The sequence below is a fragment of the Erpetoichthys calabaricus genome, chromosome 3 (genome assembly GCF_900747795.2).
Source record: "Erpetoichthys calabaricus chromosome 3, fErpCal1.3, whole genome shotgun sequence".
Taxonomy (NCBI): Eukaryota; Metazoa; Chordata; class Cladistia; order Polypteriformes; family Polypteridae; genus Erpetoichthys; species Erpetoichthys calabaricus.
Window position 1 is genome coordinate 226446413 of NC_041396.2, and position 17384 is coordinate 226463796.

At 39.4% G+C, this 17384-nt stretch overlaps 1 protein-coding gene across 1 annotated transcript in view; it reads right to left on the bottom strand.

Moving 5' to 3' along the window:
* snap91a (synaptosome associated protein 91a) overlaps nt 1-17384 on the bottom strand; it is a 246091-nt gene that overhangs the window by 185989 nt on the left and 42718 nt on the right. Inside the window, 1 exon segment of the mRNA XM_051924737.1 lies at nt 9989-10131. Within this exon segment, the coding sequence (XP_051780697.1) occupies nt 9989-10131 (143 nt within the window).

Below are 17384 nucleotides of genomic sequence, written 5' to 3' on the forward strand. Positions count from 1 at the left end.
TCTCGAAAGATAATTTAAAGACCTGCGAGACGAAGGAGACCTGCCATGGTGCGTCTCACGGGAACATAGAACGAGAGTCTTGCAAGACACACCCTATGTCTCGATGCATGCTCAATAATCCAGGTAAGGAAATCCTAGAAATTTGATTCTGTTCATCTGGACAAAGTTTTTAAGTGGGAGAAATATTTCGAGACTTATCCAAGTCTCTTCCTCAGTCTCAATTGACTGCAGGTTTCCCCAACCTTATAAACAGTACCTTTGCTTAATCACAGAGACTAGCACCATTGACAAAGGGCCAGTTGATCAGTGATATGCAAATTGTCCACTGATTAGTAGACGTGTGAACCATTCATAGAGGGTTGAGGAATGGCTGCAATCACAGCATTGTAAGATGGCGACAGAAACGTCCTTTCTAAAGGGTTACATTTTGCGGTCACACCGAAACAAATCCCGCTAGTGGAACTGATTACAGCCACAGAATCTGCTATCAGAAACAACAACATTGCTGATTTGGAAGCAGAACAACTGCGGATAAAAGTTTCGGCATGTCTCAGCAATGCAAAACCCCCTGCATCCAATATCAGCATTGAGGAGAGGAAGGCCCTCACGGCACTCAGCAAGGACAACAACATCATCATCCTTCCAGCGGACAAGGGGAGATACACAGCTGTGCTAAACCAGACAGACTACCATGAGAAAATTTTGTCTCTGCTCAGTGACAAAAATACTTATGAGCCCTTAAAGCGAGATCCAGGTAGTGGTTACAAGAAAAAGGTGATAGATTGTCTTAAGCAGTTAGTTCAGGACAATGCTATTGACCGGACCACATACCACAGATTATACCCAGGGGAATCTACACCAAGTCTGTATGGTTTCCCAAAAATACACAAACAGGGTGCTCCTTTAAGACCCATTGTCTGCATGATCAATTCAGTCACGTATAACATCTCCAAGTTCCTGGCCGCTGTTCTTAACCCGGTGGTAGGCAGCTCAAAACACCACATTCAGAACACATTGGATTTCATGGAGAAAGTGAGAGAGGTCATTATGGAGGCAGAAGAAACCTTGGTCTCATTTGATGTTACATCTCTATTCACTTGTGTCCCAGTGACTGAAGCAGTGGAGGTAGTACGTAAGAGATTACAGAATGACCCCACTCTCAGTAAAAGAACCTCTCTCAACGCAGACCAAGTGTGCCTGCTTTTGGAACTGTGTCTTCAATCCACATATTTCATATACAAAAGCCAGTACTACAGGCAGAAGCACGGGTGTGCCATGGGTTCCCCTGTTTCACCTATAGTAGCCAATCTATATATAGAAGAAGTGGAAAAGAGGGCTCTATCATCCTATCCTGGAACACCACCGAGCCATTGGTTCAGATATGTCGATGACACCTGGGTGAAAATCAGATCTCAGGAGGCACCACAGTTCACAGACCACATCAACGGGGTGGACAAGCACATCAAGTTCACCAGAGAGGATATGGAAAATAACAAGCTAGCCTTCTTAGACTGTGAAATTTCCATCGTCAACGGGGGACATTTGAAAGTGGATGTGTACCGTAAACCCACACATACGGACCAGTATCTAAGGTTTGACTCTCACCATCCACTAGAGCACAAACTAGGTGTCATTAGGACTCTACAACACAGAGCTAACACCATTCCCACAGACTCAGAGGCCAGGGAAGCAGAAGAACACCACGTTAAAAAGGCCCTGAGTAAATGTGGATATCCCAGCTGGTCCTTTGTCAAAGCAGGGAGGACACCTAAAGAACGCTCCAAGCGATTCATGAGAGAGGAAGGACATCCACTGCCTAAGCGAAAACCCTTAGTGATCCCGTATGTGTCAGGAGTATCGGAACAGCTGAGGCGCATTTTCTCGAAACACTGGGTCTCAGTGGCTTTCAAACCCCAAAACACGCTACGCCAAAGATTGGTCCATCCCAAGGATCGGGTCCCATGGCACAAACAGAATAACATAGTTTACGCAGTTAAGTGCCAGGAGGAGTGCCGTGAATTGTACATCGGGGAAACCAAGCAGCCACTGGCTAAGCGCATGTCACAACACAGAAGAGCTTCCTCGTCAGGCCAGGACTCCGCAGTCTATTTACATCTACAGGATAGTGGTCACTCCTTTAAAGATGAAGAGGTGCACATCCTGGACAGGGAGGAGCGCTGGTTTGATAGAGGAATCGAGGAGGCCATTTACGTGAAAAAGGAATGACCATCTCTGAACAGAGGAGGGGGGCCTAAGGGTACATCTGTCGCCATCTTACAATGCTGTGATTGCAGCCATTCCTCAACCCTCTATGAATGGTTCACACGTCTACTAATCAGTGGACAATTTGCATATCACTGATCAACTGGCCCTTTGTCAATGGTGCTAGTCTCTGTGATTAAGCAAAGGTACTGTTTATAAGGTTGGGGAAACCTGCAGTCAATTGAGACTGAGGAAGAGACTTGGATAAGTCTCGAAATATTTCTCCCACTTAAAAACTTTGTCCAGATGAACAGAATCAAATTTCTAGGAAGACACACCCTACTTACAAGCAATATCAAAAAAAAAAACAAATCAGTAGTGTAAAGGCAGTCATGCAGCACACACAGCTCCAGGGCTCTCAGTGCATATAAAGTGTATAAGGTCAGTACGGTAGAAATGAAATGAATAGGGTAGAAATAAAACATCGACGATTAAACGAAGAAGAAAGAAAAGCGCGGAGAACAGAGACCCAAAAGTGATGGAAAGAAAAAAAATGCTAAAAAGAAAAACAATAATATAGGTTCAAATTTACAAAATAAGGAACATGATGATCAGCCCGGAACAAGTGAATTGGAAAAAAAAGCACGTCCAATCGGGTGCGGAGAAAAGAGACTCAAATGCGTTGGACAGAAAAATGAGCAAAAAAGAATAATCGAGGTGCAAATTCAGAAAATAAGGAAAGTAATTATCAGCCCGGAACAAGTGGAATTAAAAAAAAAAGTACGTCCAATCCGGCTCAGAATTAAATGACATGGAGTAAAAGACAAAGTAGAACTTTGTTGGCGCTAAACACATGCAGAGCAGGTTAGAGACTATGAAACGGCGCTATACACATGTGGAGAAAGTTAAAGGATATGAAAGTAGGAAAATTAGAAAATATAAAAAAAAAGTAAAGATCGCAATAGTGCAAACAAACAAACTGCCTCATTTAACTATGCACCAGTCTAACTTTGGTTTTGCACAATAATTACTACACTATTGCACCTTAACACTTAATTCTACTTTATTCACATAATTTTACTTATTTATTATGTTCTACTATACTGTTATCTTTCGATCTATGACTTTTTATTAATATAACTGATATTCGTCTAACTTTGCACAGTTTTTGATAAGCGGTTCAGGATGCATTTCACTGTGTGTTGTCCTGTATAACTACGCATGTGACAAATAAAGAATCTTGAGAATTTCAAAAACGGAGTTTACCGCACATGCATTTATTGGTTACTTTGTTCATGTATATATATTTATCTGTCTGCTTATTTAAAGAGCTACATTTACCCCAGGAGTCAAAAACGTTGTGTCTAGCCCTTGTACAAAAACCTAGACAAAAGCTGGGGTATCACCTTGGTAACCCCATGTACTTTTGGAACTGTGAGAGGAAAATAGCACAACTTTACAGACAGGAGTCCAATGCAGAACTCTACTTACTTTTTTTTACTTAGTAAAAAAAATTATTAACTGCTGATGATGTAGATCGTTTTGTCTGTGCTGAAATTCCAAACAGAGAAACCTGTCCTGACCTCATTAAAAAGATTCAGCATATTGGGACTCGCAAGATTACAAATATTGTTTTTACAAAAGTTCTGAAATAAAAGTTAAACTAATGAAATAGCTGCAAGTCAAAGAAAAAAAAAATCTTAAAAGTGTGTATCCGGAAAACCAAACACGGGGGTTGGTGAGCGAAGCAAGCAGGGGGCGAAGCCCCCTAGTACATATATATATATATATATCTAATCTATATATCTATATCTCTCTCTTTTATATATATATATATATATATATATATATATATATATATATATATATATATATATATATATATATATATATATATATATATATATATATATAAAAACACACACACACACACAAACACAATATATTGACATATACACACAATAAAAGGGATGCCCCTTCTGCATCTGTTCCGGGGGAGCATCCATGGGCAGCTCAATACCTCCCCCAGGATGCTTGGTGGCAGCCGGAGGACGGTGATTCCCCAACCTGTCGCATGGCTCCATGGGAGATGGAGTCCTCCAGAGCCTGGTTGGGGGCTCGGATGGCCGCTAGGGGGAGCTGCATGGAGTCAGCAGCCTGGCTGGACGAATCTTCAGCCCCACCCGGAAGTGCAATTAGGACTAGGTGGTCAAGCACCTGGAATGCTTCCGGGTGGGCTATAAAAAGGGCCAGCCACCACCACTTGGGAAGCCAGAGTCGGGAGGAGGAGGACTAAGCCTGAGGAGGAGTGGTGGTAAAGGACATAGGATTGTGTTGTGTTGGACTTGTGCTTTATGTGACTGTGTATTGCCTGTGGGTCACGGGGAAGACGTGCGCCCACGGGTGAAGGAAAATAAAGTCTGGTTGTATTTGGTACGTGCCTGTGTGTCGGGTCGGGCACCTATATAGCGCCTTTGTTACAACATACACATATATATATATATATATATATATATACACATATATACACACACACACACACACACATATATACACACATATACATACACACACACACACACACATAGATAGATATATATATATATCTATATATCTATCTATCTCTATCTCTATCTCTCTCTCTCTCTATATATATATATATATATATATATATATATATATATATATATATATATATATTTATTTATTTATTGTGAATTAGACGCTGTATAGTGCCTGACCCGGCACAGACTCACTTGGAGGCACGTGTAAAAAACACAAAGACTTATTTTTTCACCTGTGGGGCACGTCTTCCCCGTGAAAACCATAGGCACAACACAGTCACACAAGCACTTAAATCACACCACAGTCCAGTTGGCACCACCACTCCTCCCGTCTAGCTTCGTCCTCCACCTGAGTGGTGGTTGCTGGCCCTTTTTATAGCCCACCCGGAAGTGCTCCAGGTGCTTAATCACCTGTTTCTGATTGCACTTCAGGGCGGGGCTGTAGAGTTGTTCAGGCCGGTTCAGGGACCCATGCAGCAACCCCTGGAGGCAAACCCAGATCCCAACAGGGCTGTGGAGAACTCCATCTCCCATGGAGCCCTGCGGGAAACCGAGGCACCATCATCAGCCAGGGAGGCTGCCACCAAGCGTTCCGGAGGAGGTACTGAGACGCCCATGGTTGCTCACCCAGAACATATGTAAAAGGGGCGTCCCGGCTGGGCATGAGACCCGGCCGCCTACCACAAATATATATATATATATATATATATATATATTTATATTGTCACGCTCGAGTGCATAGGGAGCAGATTAAGGACCCGATGCGCACCGCAACAAGTCGTGGGGGACAGCAGCAGGGTACTAACCTCTCTTTTTGTGTTTTCTCAGAAAAAAAATGAAGCACTGCCACGGTGACTTTACCCAGACACCTAAAGAAACCAGCCACTTCCGGGTTGCTTTCTACCCTCTGGTCCCTTCCTGATGACGTCAGTTTCCCATACACCACCACGATTTCTTCCCAGCATCCCATAGCTTCACTTCCGTTCCCATCAGTTGACCCAATTTTTTTGCCTGACAGTATACGGGGACGGAACCCACAAGCCTTTATCGTTGTTTGTGTTCTCTTTACAGTGTCGTAGTTGAACAGGATTTCAGCCCAAAGAATGTCTGAAGGGCAAGACCTGAATACGGTATTAACCACCATGATGAATGAGCTCCAGGCTGTCAAGCTGGATTAAGCAGCCACGAAGGTGGAGCTGTCAGAGACCAAGAGACGGCTGGCGGCAGCAGAAGCAGTAAAGCCGGAGCCCGCAAGGCCTCCACCACCTTCTATCGTCCCGCTCTCCGAGTTGAGTTGGACGATTTCGAACCAGTGGCCGAGGGCATAATGGGCGTCCATACTGGCGCCGTACAGCAGGCCTATCACGATCTGTCTGAGGAGGAAGCTGCCAATTATGACCTCCTGAGGGCTGAGATCTTTAATTGTTTATCAAATTTAAGGGCATTATCAAAAATCACACCAAGATTTTTTTGCAAAGGGTTTACAGGAGGTTGTCAAAGGGCCAAAATTTCTTGCAGAAGCACAAGATCAGAAGGTCCAAAAAACAATCTAAAAATTTAAGAACAAATTGTGTACTACAACACCCTACATTGTCTGTAAGTTAGACTTCCTACCAAACAAGAATTTAAGTTAAAAATATCAACATGGAAAAAATGCATGTATAAAATTATATTTGCTCAAGAAATGTACAGGTATATTATATAGTATTTCATTTGCAGCATTTTCATAGTAAAACTTTCATTTCATGGGTCTTGGCAGCAGAGTGTTCACAGTTGTTAATCTGGTATGGCTATAGAGATAGGATAAGCTTCAGTGCTCCCTTTATACAGCGGCTGCTATTCAGCAGCTAATTATGCTATTTAAATTAACCATTAGTATTCTACTAACAGTTATTTGACAATAACCTGCATTGTAACCTTCTCTCAGAAAATGTAATGTCTTATGTTCTTGCACATTATGTTTTCCTTCGACATATTTTCCAACTAAATTGTCCATATTAATATTGTATTCACTTCTGAGGGGATATCTACCCAAGGGACATAGTCTAAATATAGCTTTTTAGTTGAGTTGAGGAAAAAGCCATGCATACACGGACAGGGCCCATGAATCAGGGTAACGCCCTGGAGAGGGTGTCAGAGAAGCAGTTTTACAAATACCCCTGATAAAGAGAGACAGACAGATAGCCAGTGGAAATTCTTAGGGCTGTAACTGACAGACAACTCTCATTTTTGGGCACACTGTGGGTGTGTAGCTCAAAATTACTTTATGACTCCTACCTTTCAAAGTAAACAGAAGGCTTAAGATTACTGTGGTTTTCAAGACTGATTAGAAAACTGTGGTTCCACCACAGAAGCAACCCCACCATGTAATGTAAAGTATGTTCCTTTCCATTATAAAAATGATTTAACATTTTGGAGCCAGTGATATACACTTGTATTGTGAAACCTGAAAGAGGCAAAATTTTCAAGTTACTCCATCAGGGAACCCCTACATTTCCACCCACCTCTTATTTTGATTAATAAAGGGACTTTTGCAGTTTCATTGGCAATATTTCCCAGAATTGGGAACTGTCCCTTTCATTACCCACCTTTTTCTAATAATACCTATAAGATTATAACTTGTATGTGATATTGTACCTATTTTCCTTCCATTAATGGTGTGGTGTGTTGTACTCTCTTGCTTTGCCCTGTTTCTTTGTGGCTTCTCTAAGCACCATTGTACTCTTCTTTGTTTCTTGATGTCCTGTCCCCTCTAGGCTGTTACATAACAAATACCTTTCCTTCCCTTAGCCCTGTCTGAGCACAGTTTTATTAAAACTCCTGCACACACAGCTGAAAGAGTCTGTTTGAAGAAACACAACCTTGACATATTCTGAAAACCATGAAAATGGTTGTGGATTTTAAATGCTCCTACATCCCTGGCTAAAATTGCTGTCACTGTCAACAGGGTGGAATTGTTTAAATTTCTTAGCAACACTATCACTCAAAGCCTGAACTGGGATAAAAACTTAACTTCTCTAATCAAAATAACTTAGCAGTGAATGTTTTTTTTTCTATTCATTCTTAAAAAGTTTAACCCATCTAAATCAGCAATGATTCAGTTGTAGGGAATAGTCACATTCTCCGTAACAGTCTAGTACGGCAATACATCTGCTTATTCAAAAGAAACTGCAGCATAAAATTTGGACAGCAGAGAGGATTGCACGCCTGAAACTGGAATCTCTTATGGAGCCCTACATACCACAGTTCAGAAAATATGCTGGAATTATAATCAAAGACCACATCATACAGGTCATTAACAACAAAAAAAACTACTCAGCACATAGAGCTTTTCTTCCGCTACAATTCATCCATTTAAAGACCATGTTTGTTTTGTCTCTGTCTCTTCCTAATCTCCAAAATCCTCCATCCAAACTAAATTATGTTTGCTTCATAAATACTTACTTTATATATTCCTAGGCATGAGTACAATTCTGCATTGTTACATTCTTTATGTTTGTGTTTTAATTAAATATATTATTTGTCACTACCGATGTATATAACGTCATGATAGTGTCATATATTACATATTGTGTTTTAGTAACATTTATTATGTTTTGTATGTGTATGGATGTAACACCAAGGGTTTAATTGACCACCTATGGGCTATTCTCCTTCCTCCTGTCCCATGAACAGCTCTAAACTTGCAGATCAGCTTTTCATATGATAAAGGCCTCCCTCTCCACAAAAATTCACAGACATCAAAACATAAGACCATTGTAAGCACACAGCCAATGGTTGTTATGCCAAAACTTTTTACCACTACATTCAGCTGCTGAACAGATCAAAACCGGTATTGGAACCACACAATTATAAAATCGAACTACAATGACTCACTTCAGTCTTTTTCATTAAATAGGTATCATTTACAACAACCCTGCAAGGGACTAATATTTTGTCGAGAGTCTATCCCTGCTATGTGCCAGATACTACTCATTTAAACATGTACTACAACTGTAGAGTCTGGGAAAAGATTTTGGGCACTATGTGCAGAAACTGAACACTTCTATGCACATTCTTCTGGTCAGACCAGGTAATCATTAGAAAGTAGCGTTTTATTTATTTATTTCTATGTTTAACTGTGTCCTGACTTTCTGCCATTGGAAAACCACTGTAAGCAGCAGTACAGAACTGAAGGTATAATTGTAGATTTTTATGTGAAATTTGAATTGAGTTTCCCAATGTAAAAAAATGTCCAAAGCAGTCCCTACTGATTTTTTGTTTTGCATAGCTATGTAACCTTTAAAAAGTCATAACAAAAAAACAACCTCTTTACACTTTGAAAAGTGTGTTTTTGTTGCATTGGAAATTAATTGGATTCCTGCGTGGACTAACTTGCTGATTTTTAAGTATTTTTCAAGCTTTTCAACATACAAAGCAATTTAATGCTACCTACTGTATCACTGTTTAACTAATTTGACATATACTACTATGATGGATTTTTCCCTTGCACTTGGTACGGTTGGGATTTTATCTGTGTGTGATTAATGTATCTCAACCTTACCTTTAATAGGTCACATTGACTGAATTTATGAGCAAACTGTTTTGATTGTTGTAGTATAATATAATAAAAAGGACATGTTGCCAGACTCTATATGTCATATATTCTTCCCTAGTGTTAATCTCACCTGCTATCTATTTTTTATTTTTGTTATTATAGCCCTTGATTTAAAGTTGGTTAGCAAGGAAGCATAAATCTAAGGCAGACAGATACAGCGGAGTTGAAAGTGATCTCCTTTGTCCAAAAAACTACATAATATTTTATTACTTGGAGAAGGCATTTTTTCTACATGTTAACAATAATGAAATTATGCAAGAGAAAAGATTGTTAAAAAGATGATGTACGAAAGATGTAAACATGCAGGATTATTCTCACTGTTCTCTTCTTCATCTTGTGAATAGAACCAATAGAGTAGCTATAAACGTCGAGTAAAAAAAGTCGCCATGACAGTAAACATATGTATTAATACTTACTAAACTCCTTCATAATCAGCATCATCATCCTTACTTCCTATCTTTCTCAAACTGCTTGACTTTATCAACTACTTTTGATTGTGGAATGTGAAAGCAGTCATCACAAAATGGAACATAAACACAATACTATATCAAAAACATAATTTTAATTTCATAATAGTGAAATCAAGATAGTCCTGATTTTCAAGAATTATTTGTATGATAGTTACCTCATTCCCATGGACCATCATGTGATGCGTTGTGACCAAGGCCTTAAACACGACCACCCAACTGCTATTTGTTGCCCTCTCAAACAGAGTGTCTGCCATCTGTGGGATATTAACGTTGGTTTCATTGGTAGCCTGAATAAGATCTGAAAAGAAATAGATTAAAAAGTTGTTACTGTACATTTTGGGTAGTGTAATAATTTTATTAGAAATAACCACTTATTACAGTAACACATTGCACTCAACACCAATGAAACTTTTCATAGTATTTTGTGTATAACAGACTACAGTGATCCCTCCTCGATCGCAGGGGTTGCGTTCCAGAACCCCCCGCAAAAGGTGAAAATCCGCAAAGTAGAAACCATATGTTTATATGGTTATTTTTATATTGTCATGCTTGGGTCACAGATTTGCACAGAAACACAGGAGGTTGTAGAGAGACAGGAACTTTATTCAAACACTGCAAACAAACATTTGTCTCTTTTTCAAAAGTTTAAACGTGCTCCATAACAAGACAGAGATGACAGTTGAGTCTCACAATTAAAAGAATGCAAATATATCTTCCTCTTCAAAGGACTGCGCGTCAGGAGCAGAGAATGTCAGAGAGAGAGAGAGAGAGAGAGAGAGAGAAAAGCAAATAATCAGAAATCAACAGGTGCTTTTTGGGCTTTTAAGTATGCAAAGCACCGTGCGGGAAGCATGTCGCTTGACAAAGCAGCTGCAAAGAAGGGAGCAATGTGAAGGTAGTCTTTCAGCATTTTTTAGACGCGCGTCCGTATCCTCTAGGGGTGCGAACAGCCCCCTGCTCACACCCCCTCCGTCAGGAGCAGAGAATGTCAAAGCAAGAGAGAGAGAGAGAGAAAAGCAAACAATCTAAAATCAATAGGGCTGTTTGAGCTTTTAAGTATGTGAAGCACCCTGCAGGAAGCATATCGCGCAACAAAGTAACCACATGTAAGCCCAGAAAGGAAGGGAGCAATGTGAATGTAGTCTTTCAGCATTTTTTGAGGAAGCAGCCGTATCCTCTAGGGGTGCAAACAGCCCCCGTGCTCACAATATATTTGAGGAGTTTTATTTAATACGTAATACATGCTCTGATTGGGTAGCTTCTCAGCCATCTGCTAATAGCGTCCCTTGTATGAAATCAGCTGGGCAAACCAACTGAGGAATCATGTACCAGAAATTAAAAGACCCATTGTCCACTGAAACCCACAAACCAGCGAAAAATCCGCGATATATATTTAAATATGCTTACATATAAAATCCGCGATAGAGTGAAGCCGCGAAAGTCGAAGCGCGATATAGCGAAGGATTACTGTACTTTGATTCAATTTACATCATTGAATACACACTGGAAATCTCATAACATTTCAAGACAACAGAGGGAAAAAGTAGGAATGAAGGAAGGATCAATAATAATAAATAATAATAATTCACAATATCAAATCTTAAACAGATTAAAGAACTTTCAATGGACACAGAGGTAACTTCAATTGGACAGCTTAGCTATTAGCTAAACAAATGGGCTTAATGGACTGAATGGTCTCCTCTCATTTGTCAAATTTATTTTGTTCTTATGTAGGACTGGTAAAGGTTCCAGATTAGGTGGCCTACACAAATGAATTCTACTTAAAGATACTTTATGCTTTATTTCAAAATTACAACTGACACTTAACGCACTGTTTTCATAATAAAATGACTGAAATTTCACAGGTACACTATTATAACTTGTTGTGAACATTTGGTGGTGAAAATAAACATTATCATAATCCCATACCAAACTACACTCTACTAGTACTAGTACAAACTACAAGTACTGTATAAAAAGGCTATTTCTCAACACAAACTAAAGTGTTTTTTGGTTAAGTAGAAAGTCAGGTTGGGCAACAGCTAGCACAGGTACCTCACTACTCAAGAAAAAAAAAATGGGTCTGAATTGAAGCAAATCCAATTCTTTCTGTCTGAAGTCTGAATATTGTCCCAGGATCCATGTAGATTTTTTTGCAGGTGCTTTGTTTTTTGCCTCCCACCAGTTAGATTGTCAGGCAGCAATTATTGGTCTTGAATGAGTAAGTTTGTGTGAGTGACTGTTCTGAAATAAACTGATGCTAAACATGTGGAACTTAAGGTCTGAATTCCTGGAACACTAAAGCTGAATTATGCCAATTCAGTAAATGAAATGAGGCATGCCTAGAATTAAACTGGAGCCTACAAACAAAACAAATACAATTACCGTAACCCAAAAATTTAACCACAACATTACCAAACAAATTTAATCCAGTTCAGGCAGAATCTATATTTTCTGTAGGAAATAACCGATGGATAAAACAAAATGTATACAAGTTGTATAAAGCAATGTATAAAATATATGACAAGAGCTTGCTCCAGCCAACATTTGAGAAGGTGCAGTGCTAGGTTACAGCATTTAAGTAAGCAGGCAGATTTTAATGGCTAAAATTTTATCACAATATACTCCCCATTAATTTCTCAAGATCTGGTAGAGTCGCTTATAAAGGACACCAGTACTGCAGGAAGTCCAGGCCTATTGACGCAAGGGAATATTATAAAAGCTACAATAAAAGTTACACTCACTTTGGAATTTACACACAAAAGAACATATCTTTGGAACGCAGAAGGGAACCAGAAACTTCGGAGCAAACCCAGAGAAATGAATGGAATATACCACTTGGTATTTTACAAGTCAAAGTTACTTCTTCACAAACGTAGTATACCTGTATATGCATTTGTCATGTGAACTTGCATTCCAAAGTTAAGCTTTTTCTATAAATAAAAAAGCGCCCCCGGAAAATAAAAGCTTAAAAAGTTATTAAATATGTCCTTTTTGAGTTTTGCTAAAACAAAACATGCCTTCTGTGTTTCCAAAATATGTTTGCGACAACAAAAGGGATCTGAAAATAATAATTCCATTGCATATTCCTGGTACCATTTTTCTTGAGGTAAGGATATATTTTCTATTCACTTACGTGAGTTCACACATAATTATGGAAGTAAATCAGAACAAAACCAACCACGTGGCTCGAAAAGCCTACTGTGATTTTGTCTTATAGTGGAACCCACACCCCAAGGGAGATGAAAGGGTACAGCTGGACTTCTTTTAAAATGGTTGAACCTCATAATATAACTCTTTTCTCATTCAAGCTATTTCATAACATGTGCCTTGGTAAATTGATGTATTCAGTAAGCTTTTATTTTTAGTTTTCAGTATGTTTTATTATTTTCATATTCCAGTGGTACTTCATGCCCCATTGTAAAACAACAGTGCGGACAAGGTATTTTTTTAAATTAATAGAAAATGCTTAACTTTAGAACACAATTTTGCATGTCAAATACATATATACCATGTTTGTAAAGAAATAACTTTGACTTGAAAAATAACCAAACTTATCCTTTAACAAATCAAAGATAGGTCCAAGTCTTGTGAGGCAGTAACATTTCCTGCTGTGCTACTGTGTAGCCAAAAATTCCATGTTCTATATATAAACATATTTTAAATGAATTAATAGTTCCTTTTATATCACTGTGACGGCAGAAGCATTAAGAAAGTGGAGTTAAAGAAACGATAGTGCAAAAGAAGATTACTGTACATTCCTTGGATTGCATGATAAGCCAACAAATCAATTTTAGATTAAATCAAATTCTAAAAAGTGAACTGTAATCATTTATGGTCAAGCAGAAACAAAAGTATTTTAAATGCATCATGACAAAAGGTTTCTAGGTACAGAAAAACCTCTGAAGCCTGAAAATGTTAAGAGATAAATATAAATCCTGGGACAGAAAAAATACCAATAGGCACGTCAGAAGATACTGAAATGAATCACCAATAATTCAAAGAAATTGTCATAGTAGAAAGCCTAATGTGATATGTTCAGAATTGACTATACGAATAATAAATAACATTCTCAAACCCGGCGGCACGGTGGCGCAGTGGGTAGCGCTGCTGCCTCGCAGTCGGGAGATCTGGGGACCCGGGTTCACTTCCCGGGTCCTCCCTGCGTGGAGTTTGCATGTTCTCCCCGTGTCTGCGTGGGTTTCCTCCGGGCGCTCCGGTTTCCTCCCACAGTCCAAAGACATGCAGGTTAGGTGGATTGGCGATTCTAAATTGGCCCTAGTGTGTGCTTGGTGTGTGGGTGTGTTTGTGTGTGTCCTGCGGTGGGTTGGCACCCTGCCCGGGATTGGTTCCCTGCCTTGTGCCCTGTGTTGGCTGGGATTGGCTCCAGCGGACCCCCGTGACCCTGTGTTCGGATTCAGCGGGTTGGAGAATGGATGGATGGATGGATTCTCAAACCCACTTTATCCAGTTGTCAGTTATGGGGGCAACAGTCCATCCTGGAAACACTGGACACAAGACTGGATAGCAGAGCCCATTCTCACACAGGGTTACTATACAATTGTTAATTAAACTAAGATGCCTGTCTTTAAGGATGTGAGAGGAAAACTGGAGTACCTCAAGGAAAACCCACATAAATACAGAGAAAATATACAGAACAGCAGCAGGCCATGGGATTCAGACACTACATGCTGGACTACTGAGGCAAAAGCACTAAGACATTTTGCAGACCATGGATAACACACTAACAAATTCTCAAGATATAGTAAATTTAAACAAAATCGAGTGTGAAGGAACTCCTGGATGGATGGGCAAACACAGCATTCATGGCTGGTGGTACCTTTCCTGGCTGGAATGCCAATAAAATGAATGGGCAGAAGTTGATTGCTTGTTGGGATAATATGCTCCCCCGGTATGGTGGGTGGCAGCACTCCGCTGGCACTGCTCCAGTCTGAATCCTAGCATGGTTAAATGGGAATTGTACTTGAAGTGGGCAGCCATGCCAGTGACCTCTGGGGCTGCTTCCCTGCACCCTCCTGTCTGACCCAGAAGGGCTTCAAACGTATACTAGTAATGTACCAGAGGTATTTCTGGGTTCCTCTTTATATAAATATAAAAAATTTAAAAAAAGCATGTCTTCTTCATCCAAGTGAGACAGACTCAGAAATGGAATGAGACAAAGCTGATATATTGTGGAGAGGTAGGAAGAAAATAAAAAAGGATAGTGGAAAAAGAGTATCTTACTAGTAGTAAAACAAAGCCGGGTGAAAGAAAAACAAAGACAAAAAGGCTTATTTGAACCTGGGACTGTGTACAGGGTTGTTGTTTTTGGGGTTTGGAGTTCTATGATGTGGCCACACAAGATGGTTAAAAAAAAAAAAAAAAGTACAGATTTACAACAAACTGATTTTCATCCTTACAATTTTATATTTGGCTGACACCTTTGTTTAGGGCAAGTTAAGTTCAAGATACTACAGATACTTTCACAGTTGGAGGAGGATTAAGTGTCTTGCTCAGGGTAACAGTGTGACAGAAGTAAGAATCCACCAGAAATCTTGGCATTTCAAGATTAAGGTACAGCTGTTTATCAACACATATTAAGCACACAGGTTAAGCATAGGATAGCCTAGACATTGTTGTTAACAAATGTAAAATGCCAACTTTTGGTAAATCTGATCAAAGCCTCTAGAATGTGCTAAAACAAAACTGATATTTAAAAAAAATCAAACTGAACACAAATTGAGTCTATATAAGTATAAGTCTAAAGTATCAAACATATTGATTAAATTTTAGAGAAGTAGCATTGCCTAAATAATAATGCCGGTAATCCAAGAGTTTTATTCTCTACTATTGATCTTTGCTAAACCCAGGTCACTCAATGGAATGTCTCCAAAAACTAGGTTTTACTATATTTTTTAAACACAAAATTAATGAAATTAGAAATGATATAGTACATCCCTACAAAGCTTACTCTATCAATTCATAGTATTCATTTTTAAGCGAATTAAATGCATTCACCAGTATTGATTTACCCAATCTATGTAGAATAATTTCTCAACTCAAACCCTTCACTTGCACCTTTGACCTAATACAGTGGAACCTCTAGATACAAGTTTAATTCGTTCCAGCACTGAGCTTGTATAGCGAATTTCTCGTATCTAGAACAAACTTCCCCATTGAAAAAAATGGAAATCCAGTTAATCCGTTCCGCACCCCAAATATATTAACATAAAAATCAATTTTCCTAACAAATAACACTGATAAATTATATATACTGTAGTCTACCTTTAATAAATAACACTGGTAAATAATATAACTGATCATTAAAAGAATCAAAACAGGTGTCCAAAGTGCAGCAGAGCATTCAATAAATCTTTAAATAAATAATCCTTAAAACAGTTGTGAAGTGGAGGTTTAAAATACACAAGAATAACAATCCTTTAACACGAGGTTAAAACGTCAAAAGGATGCAGTCTTTAAAAAACAGATGACAATCCCCGGTGCTTCTTCTCTGTTAGCGTCTCACCTGTGGGCTCTGCAACAGGCGAGACACTCTTAATGCAGCTGACCTTCTCTACACCGTCCTGCTTCAGCTGTTTGGCTCGCCTGTTCAGCTCACTGTTCAGCTACACGCGAGCCTGCACTCGCTCGCTCACTCTCCCGCACTCACTCGCTCGCTCGCTCTCCCGCACCGCAGATCGCGGCTAGCAACTGCTACCACGCCCCCTCGCTAAGCCGCGAGCTATACCCACAGCCTGGCTCGTGGCTCGTTACGCGAGCCAATGCTCGCATTTAGATCTGAATTTTTCGCTCATACTTTCCTCGTATTTTGAATTTGTCGTATACAGAGGTGATCGTATCTCGAGGTTCCACTGTACCAGTAAGCTTTTTCAAAGAAATATACAATGTGCTAATTGATAGTGTCCTTGACATAGTAAACTCATTGTTAAATATGGGGTCTTCTCATACTCTTTAAGACTGCTGTTGTTAAACCCCTGGTCAAGAAAAATAATATCGACTCTTCTGTTTCTGACAGTTTTAGACATATTTCTAACCTGCCTTTCTTAAGCACAATTCTAGAAAAGGCAGTCATTATGCAGCTAAATGATCACTTGAATAAATATGCTATTCTTGACAAGTTTCAGTCAGGTTTTAGAACAAATCACAGTACAGAAACTGTATTGGTCAAAGTAGTAAATGACTTGAGGGTAAATGTGGACAGAGGCCATTTATCTGTTCTCATGCTGTTAAGATTTGAGTGTAGCTTTTGATACCATTGATAACAATATTCTTATAAATCGCCTTAGTCAGTGGGTGGGCCTTTTTGGGAATGTCTTAAATTGGTTTGAGTCTTACTTAACAGGAAGAAAATTTTGTTAATTGTGGTAATTATACTTCGAAGACGCATGATATTCCATATGGTGTTCCACAAGGATCTACATGCTTCCATCATTTCAGATTATCTCAAGACAATGTCAGCTACCAAAGCTATGCTGATGATACACAACTGTATTTATCAATAGCGCCTGATGACCACAACGCTCTTGGTTC